Below are 12,015 nucleotides of genomic sequence, written 5' to 3' on the forward strand. Positions count from 1 at the left end.
ATTTGAAATGGGGAGGTTCACAGATGGAAAAAAATAAAGGAAGGGAACAATGAATCATGTGCAAGTGGTCTAATTATGAGCGTTCATCTCACCAGACCTAATGAAAGCTTTGCATCTATAAAATGCCAACTCATTAGCAAAATTTAATCCTAAATTACTTGGAAGTGTTGAGAAGTCATTGCACAGCAGAACTTCTCCAATGTAACTGAAGGGAACTGGCATTTCTTTAGACTAATGGATAGAAGGCCAGACTTCAAGATATACTATCCAGGGGTATCTAATTTCTGGAGGACAATGAATACGGCAGGTACTTCAATTGGCATATCTGGAAATTAGGAAAAGAATACCACCTTATATTTGTAAAGCATTTTCTCACCTTTTATTTCATTTGATCCTTATAACAACACTGCAGATAACTGAGATTAGAAATTAATATGCAAAGAAAAAAGAGTATGGGCTGAATCCAGGCTCTTGTTGGAAATGGATGAGGGGAGGGAGTTAAATGGATGGTTTAGATATAGTTGGAAAATTATGTAGAGCCCTAGATCTGGGCAAAATGAAAGCTTACTTATGAGAGCCTAGGGTCCTAGGTTCTAGTCCGGGTTCAAGGAGGAGAAGGATGAGTGGCCAGAATGCAGACAGCATGTTTTAGAAATGGCCAAGTTCAACTGTCAGAACCCACAGCCCTACATCATTCAGTTGGATTATTTTGCATATGTCCTTTCTCTTCACATTGTTGTAGTCATTATATTGTTTTCCTAGTTCTGCTACTTAACTTTGTATATGTTCATCTAAATTTTCTCATGCTTCTCTTTATTCATCAGTTGTTTTTTCTTGCAACACAGTAACATTTCATTATACTCATGTACTACAACTTGTTTAGTCATTCACTCCCAAATGGCAGGCATCTAAACTGTTTCCAGTTCTTTATTAGTTTAAAAAAAAAAAGTGCTATCATAAATACTCTGGTATTTATGAAGACTTTCTTGTCATTGACTTCCTTTATAATCTCTGAGTCAAAGAGTATGGTCATTTTAGTTATTCTCTTTTCTTAATTCCATGTAACTTTATAGGTTGACTGAATCAATTCACAAGTCTACCAATTGTGTATCAGTATGCCAATAGTCTAAGTGCCTCTATTTTTCCATCTTGTCCAATTTCCTGGGTATGAAAAAAGTCTATGTTTCATTTTGTAAGTCTCTTATTAGTGATTTGGAGCATTTTCTCTTTTTGTTTTAATATTTTTTTTCCTAAAGGATGGTTTATTGAGATGTGTATGAAAATGTTATAAACAAACATAAGGCATTAGTTTGAAAAGGTTGTCATATCAATCATGGCACCAAATGTGTACATCAAAATTTGCCTAGGGAGACACTGTCTTTGGTTTTCTGGCAAGAATTCTAAATCTAATTCTTTACTGACTCATACCCATTAGGAGGTACAATAATCATCATCATTCATAAGAACTTTAACAAAGGATATCAAGAGGAAATAAAGAAAACTACAGTCTAGCATCAAGCTCGGAAGCCAAAAAACATAAATTGCCTTTTAAAAAAAATCAGTTGTTCCCCAAATGACACAGCTTGATGCACTGTAAAGTTACAAGAAGCATTGTAACATTACAGAAAAAGTAGTGGTATGTAATCAAATGTTATGAATTCAAATCCAAGCTTGACTACTTAACAACCTATAGGACCTTAGACAAATGAATTAACCTTATGGGTTGGACTTCATAATTTTTCAAAATAAGTTATAATCCTATGATCACCTTCATATTTTCTGAGATTCAGCTTTTGGTAAAAAAAAACAAAAAACAAAAACCAGTACCCAATTCCAAAGACTTTGCAAAGTGGTCCTTTTATCCTGAAACATATGAACTTTTCTCTATCAGGTCTTAATGAACTTTTCTCTATCAAGTCTTAAATATTGCTTTTTTGGCTTTATATTTCCTTTTTTGGCCTCCAAGTCTTCATAGCTGGAAAAAATTATCTTAAGTTCATTTTCATCTTCTAATCTTTTCTCAAACTAGTTTTTAAAAATTTTCAAACCATAACAAGTGGCCAAAATCTATTCATGGGATTTATGAGATAAGTGTTCAGAAAAAGTTGCCTCACCCTCTATGAATATTTAGCTACCAGCAAAACAAAATTCTCTTCCATTCTGAAGTAGGTACTATCTTTAACTTAAAAGAAACAATATTAAACCAAAGTTAAATACTATGTTTGATCAGTTAAACTTTCAATAGGAACCAAATTGCAAGATAACAATAAAAAACAAAATAATCACTTATATAGGAGGAATAGTCAGTTAAAGAAAAGACTACAATATATTATCATCACTTAAAAAAGTGAGGAAGAGAATTGCAACTATAAATAAATAATCATATGAAATATTAATCCAAATCACTTGTAATTAGGGAAATACAAAGTGAAACAAAGCTGTAGCAATGTTGGAGGACTTGTAGAAACACAAGTATATTAATGCACTACTGCTGGTAGAGCTGCCAAGTGATCCAACTATTCTGGAAAGCAATCTGGAATTATTTTAAGAAATTAACTAAAACGTTTATACTCTTTGACCCAGAAATCACATTACTATGAATATATTCCAAAGAAATCACAATATTTGTGGCAGAACTTCCTGTAGTGGCAAGAAACTATAAAGTAAGTTTCTATCAACTGGAGAATGGTTAAACAAAATATAGTACATAAATGTAATGGCATATTACTGCAGTATGAAAAACAATAAATATGGAGAATTCAGAGAGCCACAAAAAACTTTAAAGAAACTGTTACAAAGGAAAGTAAACAGATATGGAATATATTACATACAATGACTATAACAATATAAATAGAAAGAACAAGAACAAAAAATGAAATGGAATATATGGAATTATAACAATCAAGCTTGGTCCTAAAAAGGAGAAAAAAGACTTCCTCACTAATTTGCAGAAAAAACACTGTGGGCATGGAACTGTCCATATTCTGTCAGATTTAGCTAATATGAGGGTTTAGTTTTGAGGAATTGTCTTTTTTTTCTCTTTTAAAACATTATTATAAGGAAAAGCTCTGTGAGAAGGGAGATATAGATCTATCTATCTATCTATGGAAATGAAGATGATGGAGAAAAAAAAAGATACCATAGAAAAAAATTTTAAATCAGCAATGTGATAATGGACAGAGATATAATGCCAGAAAAAGGCCAAGTGGTTATTCTGCCAAAATGATATCTACCAGGTGCCTATTAAAGGAATGTATCTAAGTTTGGTCAGTAAAGTTTAAGAAAAATAAGGTAAAAATCCATAGAATAACAACAATGATCAAAAGATAGAAAATACTTCATATGAGGTGAAACTAAAGGATGTGGGGCTATTTAGAGAAGACAAAGGAAGGACTTATGAATGGGGGAAGGGGATAGTGTGTGAATGGGGGAAAGAGAGTCATTTTGAGATCTTGTTTAGTTGCATGTTTTCAATATAAAGAAGAATCAGATTCCAGAGTTTGTAGGCAGCAGGAAGGAACCAGGGTGTGTGTGTATATACAGGGAGTTCCAAATGTCTTAGTGTAATTTTAAGTTATTTTAAAAGACTTTTGGGACACACCCTGTATATGTTTGTGAATATATTTGTGTAGGTGTTAGAAGAGAATTGGGTGGGTGGGAAAGAGAGAATATAAGAGAAGGCAGATGAAAGGAGACCCAAACATGCATAGTACCCCTAAAACCGATTCCCAGATTATTCATAAGATTACAGATTGAACTGTAAGGAATCATGGAAGCTAGTTAGTCAGAATTTCTCATTTTCAAGTCTTTCTTCTCTTTTATCTTTTTATCCAAAGATAATATCTTCTTTTTGGAAAAACACACACACACACACACACACACACACACACACACACACACACACACACACACACACAGAGCTAGATAGACAGTATATAGATATAGAGATAGATATATAGTATTTACCTTGTAGAATATAAGTTTCTCAAGAGGGAAGGTTAGATTTTTTGGTTTGTTTTGGTCTTAGTAAATTCTTGTTAAAATGAATTGGAAGGGGCAGTTAGATGATGCAGCACATAGAGCACTAATTCTGGGGTCAAGAGGATCCAATGTCAGACAATTAATGCTTACTAGCTTTGTGACCCTGGACAAGTCACTTTATGCCAACTGTCTCACAAAAATAAATAAAAAGTAAATTGAATTGGAAGCTGAACCAAAATCAACTTCTTAATAAACAGGTATTAGAATCCTAGATGTGCTTTGAACTATATACTACATGCCAAACAAAATATGAAAAGATAAAATGAGATAAGTCATAGAAATACTTTGAAAAGTCTGAAGCTTTAACAACTGTAAAGTATGATAATTATTATAGGTCTCTACCCATTGAGAGCTTTCTGTTTACAAAACTATGACATTGGTAGAAAGGTACCTCAATACTTGAACAAACAATGAAAACATGAAAAAAGAGAAAATGATTTAAATGGGATGGATAGATTGAGAACCCTGGGTACACAAAAAAGGTGGATCCAATAGAAATTCAACTCAATTCAACAGCACTAAGTGTAAGGTTCTGTGGACAGGCCTAATTGAAGAAGTATACAAATTAAGGGGGTCAGAAGTGAAAGGGATGGGAAATTAATTGGAAAATTAAATGGAAAAGGGAAAGAAGAAATTAAGTATGGGTATAAAAAAACCACAATACAAATAAAAGCAAGATAAATTAAAAAAAAAAAAAAAAGATAGCTTTCATGGGAGAGGGCAGGCAAGTTAGGAAAAGCTTCATGGAGGTAGCATCTGAATTGGGCCTTAAAGAAACAGAACTATGGGAACAGGGATCAAATTCTAATACAATTTAAGCACTTTTCAGAAGCAAAGCTAGCTAGAAGCTGATAAGGGCCTAGAAGGAAAGGGGTTGGCGAGGGAGACAGTGAGAATTAAGTTATACTTTGGAGAATACTCAAGGATCCATATGCCCCTATTTGAGGCACTAGCAATTAAACTTCACCCAAGTGCTTTCCTATGAAGAGTACCTTTTAAGGTGCTAGGAAAGATAGGAAGATTAAATTAAGAATGCTGCCTAGTTTCTGTGGAACTCAAGAATTTCTAAAAAAGGAAACAGGTAAGAACTGATTAATTAACCACCACTATTCGCCCCTGTCCCCAAATCTGGGGGCATCAAGTACCTGTACACTTGTAAAACGATGGCTTTTATAAAAGGCAAGTGGGAATAACAAATCCAAGTATTTTTTGGAGTTGGCACAGCCATACCTGGAATATTATACAACTTTTTTAACCTGTAAGGCTTAGTTTGTGCAAACTAAGGAAAAATTTTGCCTGTTCCAAGTCATGAGGAAAAATTTGAGAATGATACAAACTACTCCAAATACCTTTAAAAATACAAAATAACTCCTCACAATAATGTTGATTTGAAAACAGGTCTAAAAACCTTCTCATATGCTTATTAGGTCATATAAGATCTTTTGATATAAAGTACTTACTTACATTTTGAGGGATTAGATGCTTGTAATATGAAAGTTGCTGCAATAAGGTGCCATTTGTTTTTAACTAATCCCTACTGTTAGATCAGAGTGATTTCCAAGTTAATGCCTATTAAAATGGAAAAGGAGATTTTCCCCTGGGAAAACAATGAAGGTCTTCCAGGAAATGTGATGCTAGTAGAGAAGTTGAACATAAAAAGGAAATTCAGAAGAAAATATGTAAATGAAAACAATAAGGGGGACATTCCTTTCAATCACTTTAAAGTGTGACTCAGAGTTAAGGAGAAGTTAAGGAAGTTCTCCCTCTTGACTAACAAGAGAGATTTAATGATGGAACACTTAGGAAGAATATATTTAAAACAAGTAAGAACATGTAAAGGGACTAAGTTAACTCATAATATTTGACATTAACAAGTAAATAGTCTTCATTCATCACTGAGAGATCTGCCCTGGCAGTTAGCACTGAAATTCGGGTGACTAGGCTAAGTAAGAAGCTTGTAATATCTGCAGGAAAGGGAAACTCAGGCTTGGGCACCCAGAGGTAGACAAGTGCATAACCTACAGCTATGTTTCGTCACTGTAGAAGAGGGAGGGGAAGATTCTTCATCTTCAGTTCAAAATATGCTACCAGTCCTTGGTCTGTGATCTATAACCAAAATTTCTTTTATAAGAGCTCCACTATAGTTAGAAAAGACCCTTAGAACTACAATCAATCAACAAGTAAAGTGACAGCAAGGGAAAAAATGGGCTTAACATGATGGACATTAAAGAAAAACGGCTTGTAATTCTTGCCCACAATGCTTATGAGTTGTGTGACTCTGGACAAGTGTCTTAACTTCTTTCAAGCCTCAGTTTTCTCATCTGCAATACAAGGATAACCAATGCTCTACTAGGGGCAATGGTAAAGATCAAAGGAGATCATGTACTGAAAGCTAGTGGTAAAACCATAAAATCCAATATGGCATAGGAAATAATTCAGATTAAGAGTTACTCACATTCATTAGGCATGTACTTGCAAATGTTTTGCAAGTTTAAGACTTCAACCATGAATAATGTTTTTCTCAAGGTCTAATAAGAGAACTGTCTGGATGCTTCCAATGACTAATTTTTTTTTTTCACAGTTTTAGTTCTCTATGAACTTTAACTCAAAGAAATGATTATTTTTTAAAGAAATCTTTAAATTGTTCAGATGAAGAGATTGAAACTATTTCTAATCATGTGAAAAGGCACTCTAAATCACTATTGAACAGAGAAATGTAAATTAATACAACTCTGAGGTCTTACTACATATCTCTTGGATTGGCTAAGATGACAGAAAAAGATAATAACGAATGCTAGAGGGGATGTGGAAAAATAAATTATTAGTGGAGTTGTGAACTGATTCAGCCATTCTGGAGAGTAATTTGGAACTTTGCCCAAAGGGTTATCAAATTGTGTATCTTTTAATCCAGCAGTGTCTCTATTGGGCCTGTTTGCCAAAGAGATCTTAAAGAAGGGAAAGGTACTTGTATGTGCAAAAATGTTTGTGGCAGCCCTTTTTGTAGTGGCCAGAAACTGGAAACTAAGTGGATGCCCATCAATTGGAGAATGGCTGAATAAGTTATGGATGAATTAAGTATATGAATGTTATGGAATATCATTGTTCTATAAGAAACGATTTCAGAGAGGCTTGCAGAGACTTATAGGAAGTGATGCCAAATGAAGTGAGCAGAACTAGGAGATCATGTACACAGCAACAACAAGATTATATAAGTAGCGATTCTGATGGATGATCAACAATGAGACAACTTAGGCTAGTTCCAATGACTTTATGCTGAAAAGAGCCATTTACACCCAGAGAGAGGCCTGGGAGAACTGAGTATAGACTACAATATAGCATTTTCACTTTTTTTTTGTTGTTCTTTGTTTTCTTCCTCATTTTTTTCCTTTTTGATCTGATATTTCTTGTGCAGCACGATAATTGTGGAAGTATGTATGTAGGAATTGCACATGAATAACATATATTGAATTGCTTGCCATCTAGGGGAGGGGATTGGGGAAAGGAAAGGAAGAAATTTGGAACACAGGGTTGTGCAGAGATGAATATTGAGGATTATCATGCATGTGTTTTGAAAATAAAAAGTTTTAATAAAAAAATAAAGGAAAGAAATCTTTAAATTGTTTTCCAAAGATAAGTCCCCGAATCTTTAAGGTAGAGAAATTTACATTGAATCCAAGGCTTGGCTATCAAAATGTATTTTCTAAAATTAATAAAACAGAGCATAAGCCTCATACAAAAAAGGAATATGATGCAGTAAGTAGGCCAAGTATATGAGATCTGCTTAATATCATTCTGACGCTATTTCCCATCCTTTTCAAAAAATCCTAGCAGTGTTTCAATATTCTAAGAAAAATTTCTTCATAAAAATCTCTTAGAACCCTTTGCTTCCTTGAAAACTCTGCTTGTGACACTTCTCTATGCAGTCTCTCCTGACCCTCTACACTGTTAGAGCCATGTGAGCCCTCAATCATTTAGCTTGATTCAATGGCACATACCTAGTTGTGTATGTACTGCTGCCCTGTTAAACCTTGAAGGCAAGAACTGTGTTCATTTTTGTCTTTATATACTCAGTGCTTAGTACAATACCTGACATACAATCTATACAGTAGACAATAATCAGTAATACTTGAAAAATTACTATTAGCTCCAAATACAACAGGATTTTCCATGTACCCCCTAAAATAATGAAAAATAATATTTTTGTTTTTAACCCTGGCTTGATATTGTTAGAAAAATATCTTCTACAACTAAACTATTTTTACCATCTTTTCAGACTTATTTCCAATTTTATCTTATAACACTCTAATTTATTCCACCCCCACTGATCTTTCACTTTACTGGGTCAAGAATAACATTAAGTTTCTATAGCTGGCAGAGGGCTGCAGGCTTCTGTGGCCTTAAATTTCTTCACACTGTTTATATGTCTACTTTCGTCTAGGAAAAATGTCCATGAATTAGAAGTCTTCAGTCCTGGAATCAGTTCAGAAGTAGACATAAATTATTTGCAATTTCAAATTACATGGCACTTTATATATCAAAGACCAGCTAACTAAAATATGATCCTGATATGCAGTGTTTGACCTATTTTTCTTACACTGAGATGCAAAGCTGCCTCAATGAACCAAAGTTAGGCCTCAAAGTCTAACCCAGATTCTGTACCCTGACATTATGATGCTGCTCATGGAGGCTGTTTCACACTTTTTCTTCTCTGCTCCAGCCACTTAAAGAGAGGCCCTGAGTCATGAGTTTCCCTTATCTCCCCAATTCCATACTTCAAATCATCATGTTTTCATATATGACCTCTCTTCCCTAGCATATCTGAGAGCCTAAGGTCTTTCTCCTTGCCAGTGCCACATCACTATTTGTATCTTTGATCCTCTCCTATCTTTTTTCGGTTTGCTTCTTGGATCATCCACTATCCCTCATTACATTAAATTCATCTTATCTTTCCTCCCTTTCATGGTCAAATTTCTAGAAAAAGCTGTCTAAACTTGTTGTCTTCCTATCTTTACATTCCACTATTCAACACCTTATAATCCAGCTTTTGGTTTAATTTTTCAATTGAAGATCTCCAAGATTTCCACAGATCTCTTAATAGTCAAATAAAGAGCCCTTCCAGAGTCCCAATCCCTCTTAACTATAGTATTTGACATCATTAACTTGCCTCAGTTGAGCTGATGATTTGAGGTACAAATGGCAGACTGCTATGTCCCCAAAGGATCAATAGTGGACCTTTAAATAATAAATAGTGAGTAACCTGTGATTCAGATATCTTCACTCTGCAAAACTCCTTTCTCATCTAGGGATATATTCATTCCAACAAAAAGGAATGAACTCAGTCTCCCTACTAATATTGCTAACATTCATTTCTGGGTCTCTTCTTTCAGTAAGAGATAATTGAAGTCATAGGCAACCAATTAAAAAACAATTATTAGCCACCTAGTGTGTTGCACAGTCCTATTCTAGATAAGACTCTGAGGGAAGACAGAAAAATCTTAAATTCAACATGTTCCAAATAGAATCTTATCTTCCTTTCCCTAAAAATTTCCTATGTCTGTTAGGGTCACCCTCATACTCCTAATCCCACAGCCTCAGAATCTTGGAATCATCCTTCATTCTCCAAGTCTTGTCCATTAAAACTCCACAACTTTTCTGGCCTTCATGTCCTGTTTTTCCCATTCACATGGCTGTCAACTAATTGGTTTTCCTGCTTATAGACTTTCATCCTCCAATTCATTCTCTCTCTGTTGATCAATGTAATTTCTTAAAACATGTCTGACCAGCAGAATGGAAGCTCTTCAAATAGAGGGGCTCTTTTTTAAAAAATTTGTCTTGTCAGCATATAATCCAGCCTTGGGGATATTTGGTTTTAAAACCAGACCTGTGATTCCACTGGATGGGGACCTCCTGGTGAATTTTTTTTTTTTTTTTTTTTAACACCAAAGCTGATGGGGGATTCTCAATGATTTATTTCTCAAATGCCCAAGAAGGACTAGAACTTAAGCTTTCCTAATTCCATCCACTGTCATAGAACTTAGTAAAATAAATACTTGTGGATTAATGTATCGATGTCTTTTCCTGTTCAAGAATCTTTAGGGACCTCCTAGTATACTTTATCCCACAGGGTGACTTGGTTTTTTTAAGCCCCCTTCCTTTACCCCATGGGTTACAGCACACTTCTTCCAAACTGATTTGCCATTATCCCACCTCCATGTACTCTATATTCTAGAGACACTTGATTGGACACAATGCACTATAATGGGCCTAACCTGTACCTGTGTACACAGATGTCTCCCTTGGCTTGTACTAGATTCCTGCCTTCCCCATGACCCTCTGAATCCTTAGGTCTCTCAAAGCTCAGCTCAGATGAAGCCTCTCCTGGATTCTCCCAGCTCAGAAGACTATCTTATACCTCAATTTCCTTTCTGTTATATATTCTATTACATCTGCAGGACGATGGCCTGTTCCATTTTTGTCTCTACACCCTTTGTACCTAGCACAGTGCCTTGATCTCAGCAGGTTTCTAATGAATAATTGTGGAAAATGAAATGATGCATCCCCAAAAAATGGAAACTTCTCAAGGACTGGTTATCATTTTTATTTTGTGAAACTCCCACTATCTAAAACAATACTTTGCACATGCCAAGTGTTTTAATTTATTAAATTTTTAAATGATTAATCCAAAATGCCTTTTAAATTGAAATTCAATATATTTTGTTTAAAAAACACACACTCAGTCTAGCCCTAGCAGTCATTTTAGATGACTTAGTTAATATTTAAGAGGAATTATATAATATATATGCATATACTATATTGTACAACACACACACACACACACACACACACACACACACACACACACACACACACACACACCCCAAAGAACTTAAAAACAATTAAATGACAGCTAGAGCTAGATTGAAGAAACTGGTAGACATAAAATTAAGATACTTTTAGGTTGGGGGAAAGCAATATAGTGGAAAGCATACTGGCCTTGAAGTCTGAAGAGACCTGGGTTTTAAAAGCCCACTCAGTTACTAGCTGTATATCTTTGAGAAAGTCACTTAACCTCTCTGAATCTCAGTCTGCCCATCTGCAAAAAAGAGGAAATGATATCTACCTCACAGGTTTGTTGTGGAAATCAAAAGAGATGTTGGCTATAAAGTGCCAAATGTCAGACATTATATGAAAAATGTCTATTGCTTTTGTAAACCATTATAACATCTACAAATAAGAATGACTTTGTCTCTTTGCCAATATTTATATATTTTATTATTGTTAGCATTTCTATAACTAAGTCAAGTAATAATAGAATAAAGGGTAGTTTGTTTTACTCTTATATTTAAGAAAGCTTCTAGTGTTTTCCCAATGCAAATGATATTGACTTTTGGTTTTAGATATATAATTTTTATCATACTAAAAATGGCCCTTTTATGATCATGATTTTTAGGTTTATAGCATCAATCTATGTTGTCCTATGTTGAAAGATTTTTTAAAAATATATATATTAATATAATTGTGTGATTTTAGTTATTTTTATTTTAAAATGACTATGTTAATGAAAATATTAATTACATTTATAATATTGAACCATCCTTGCATGTTTGAGATAAATTCAACCTGCTTGTTGCTAAAGTCTTTTTTCTTAGAATTGTATTTAAAAGTTTTGCATTGATATACTAAAGTGATAGTATTCTATAATTAATGTGGCTTTAAACTTCTATGTTTAAGTATTAGGACTATATTTATCTCATAATAAAAAGAGCCTGATAAGATGATAAGCTAGATAATATATAGAAGCTAACCAGGATAGTGAAGAGTCTTGAGTTCATGACATTTAAGAAATTGGGAATATTTAGTTTGAAAAAAGAAGATGCAAGGGGGATAAGTTTGCTGTTTTCTAGTAATTACAAGGCTATTATGGAGAAGAGTTTAGACTTGTTCTATTTGGCCCCAGAGGGCAGAACCAGAAGC

The 12,015-nt window shown here is 34.2% G+C and overlaps 1 protein-coding gene across 8 annotated transcripts in view; it reads right to left on the reverse strand.

Annotated features, from left to right (window-relative positions):
• POC1A (POC1 centriolar protein A) overlaps nt 1-12,015 on the reverse strand; it is a 162,580-nt gene that overhangs the window by 49,331 nt on the left and 101,234 nt on the right. For 2 of the 8 annotated variants that reach the window (XM_074283408.1, XM_074283409.1), the window contains exon 11: nt 10,997-11,134. The exons of the other annotated variants lie outside the window; for them this stretch is intronic. In XM_074283408.1, coding sequence (XP_074139509.1) covers nt 11,102-11,134 — 33 coding nt within the window. In that variant the 3' untranslated portion in view covers nt 10,997-11,101. Of the gene's footprint in view, nt 1-10,996; nt 11,135-12,015 lie in introns of those variants that run through there. 8 annotated transcript variants of the gene reach the window in all.

Source organism: Sminthopsis crassicaudata, chromosome 1, assembly GCF_048593235.1.
Source record: "Sminthopsis crassicaudata isolate SCR6 chromosome 1, ASM4859323v1, whole genome shotgun sequence".
Lineage (NCBI taxonomy): Eukaryota > Metazoa > Chordata > Mammalia > Dasyuromorphia > Dasyuridae > Sminthopsis > Sminthopsis crassicaudata.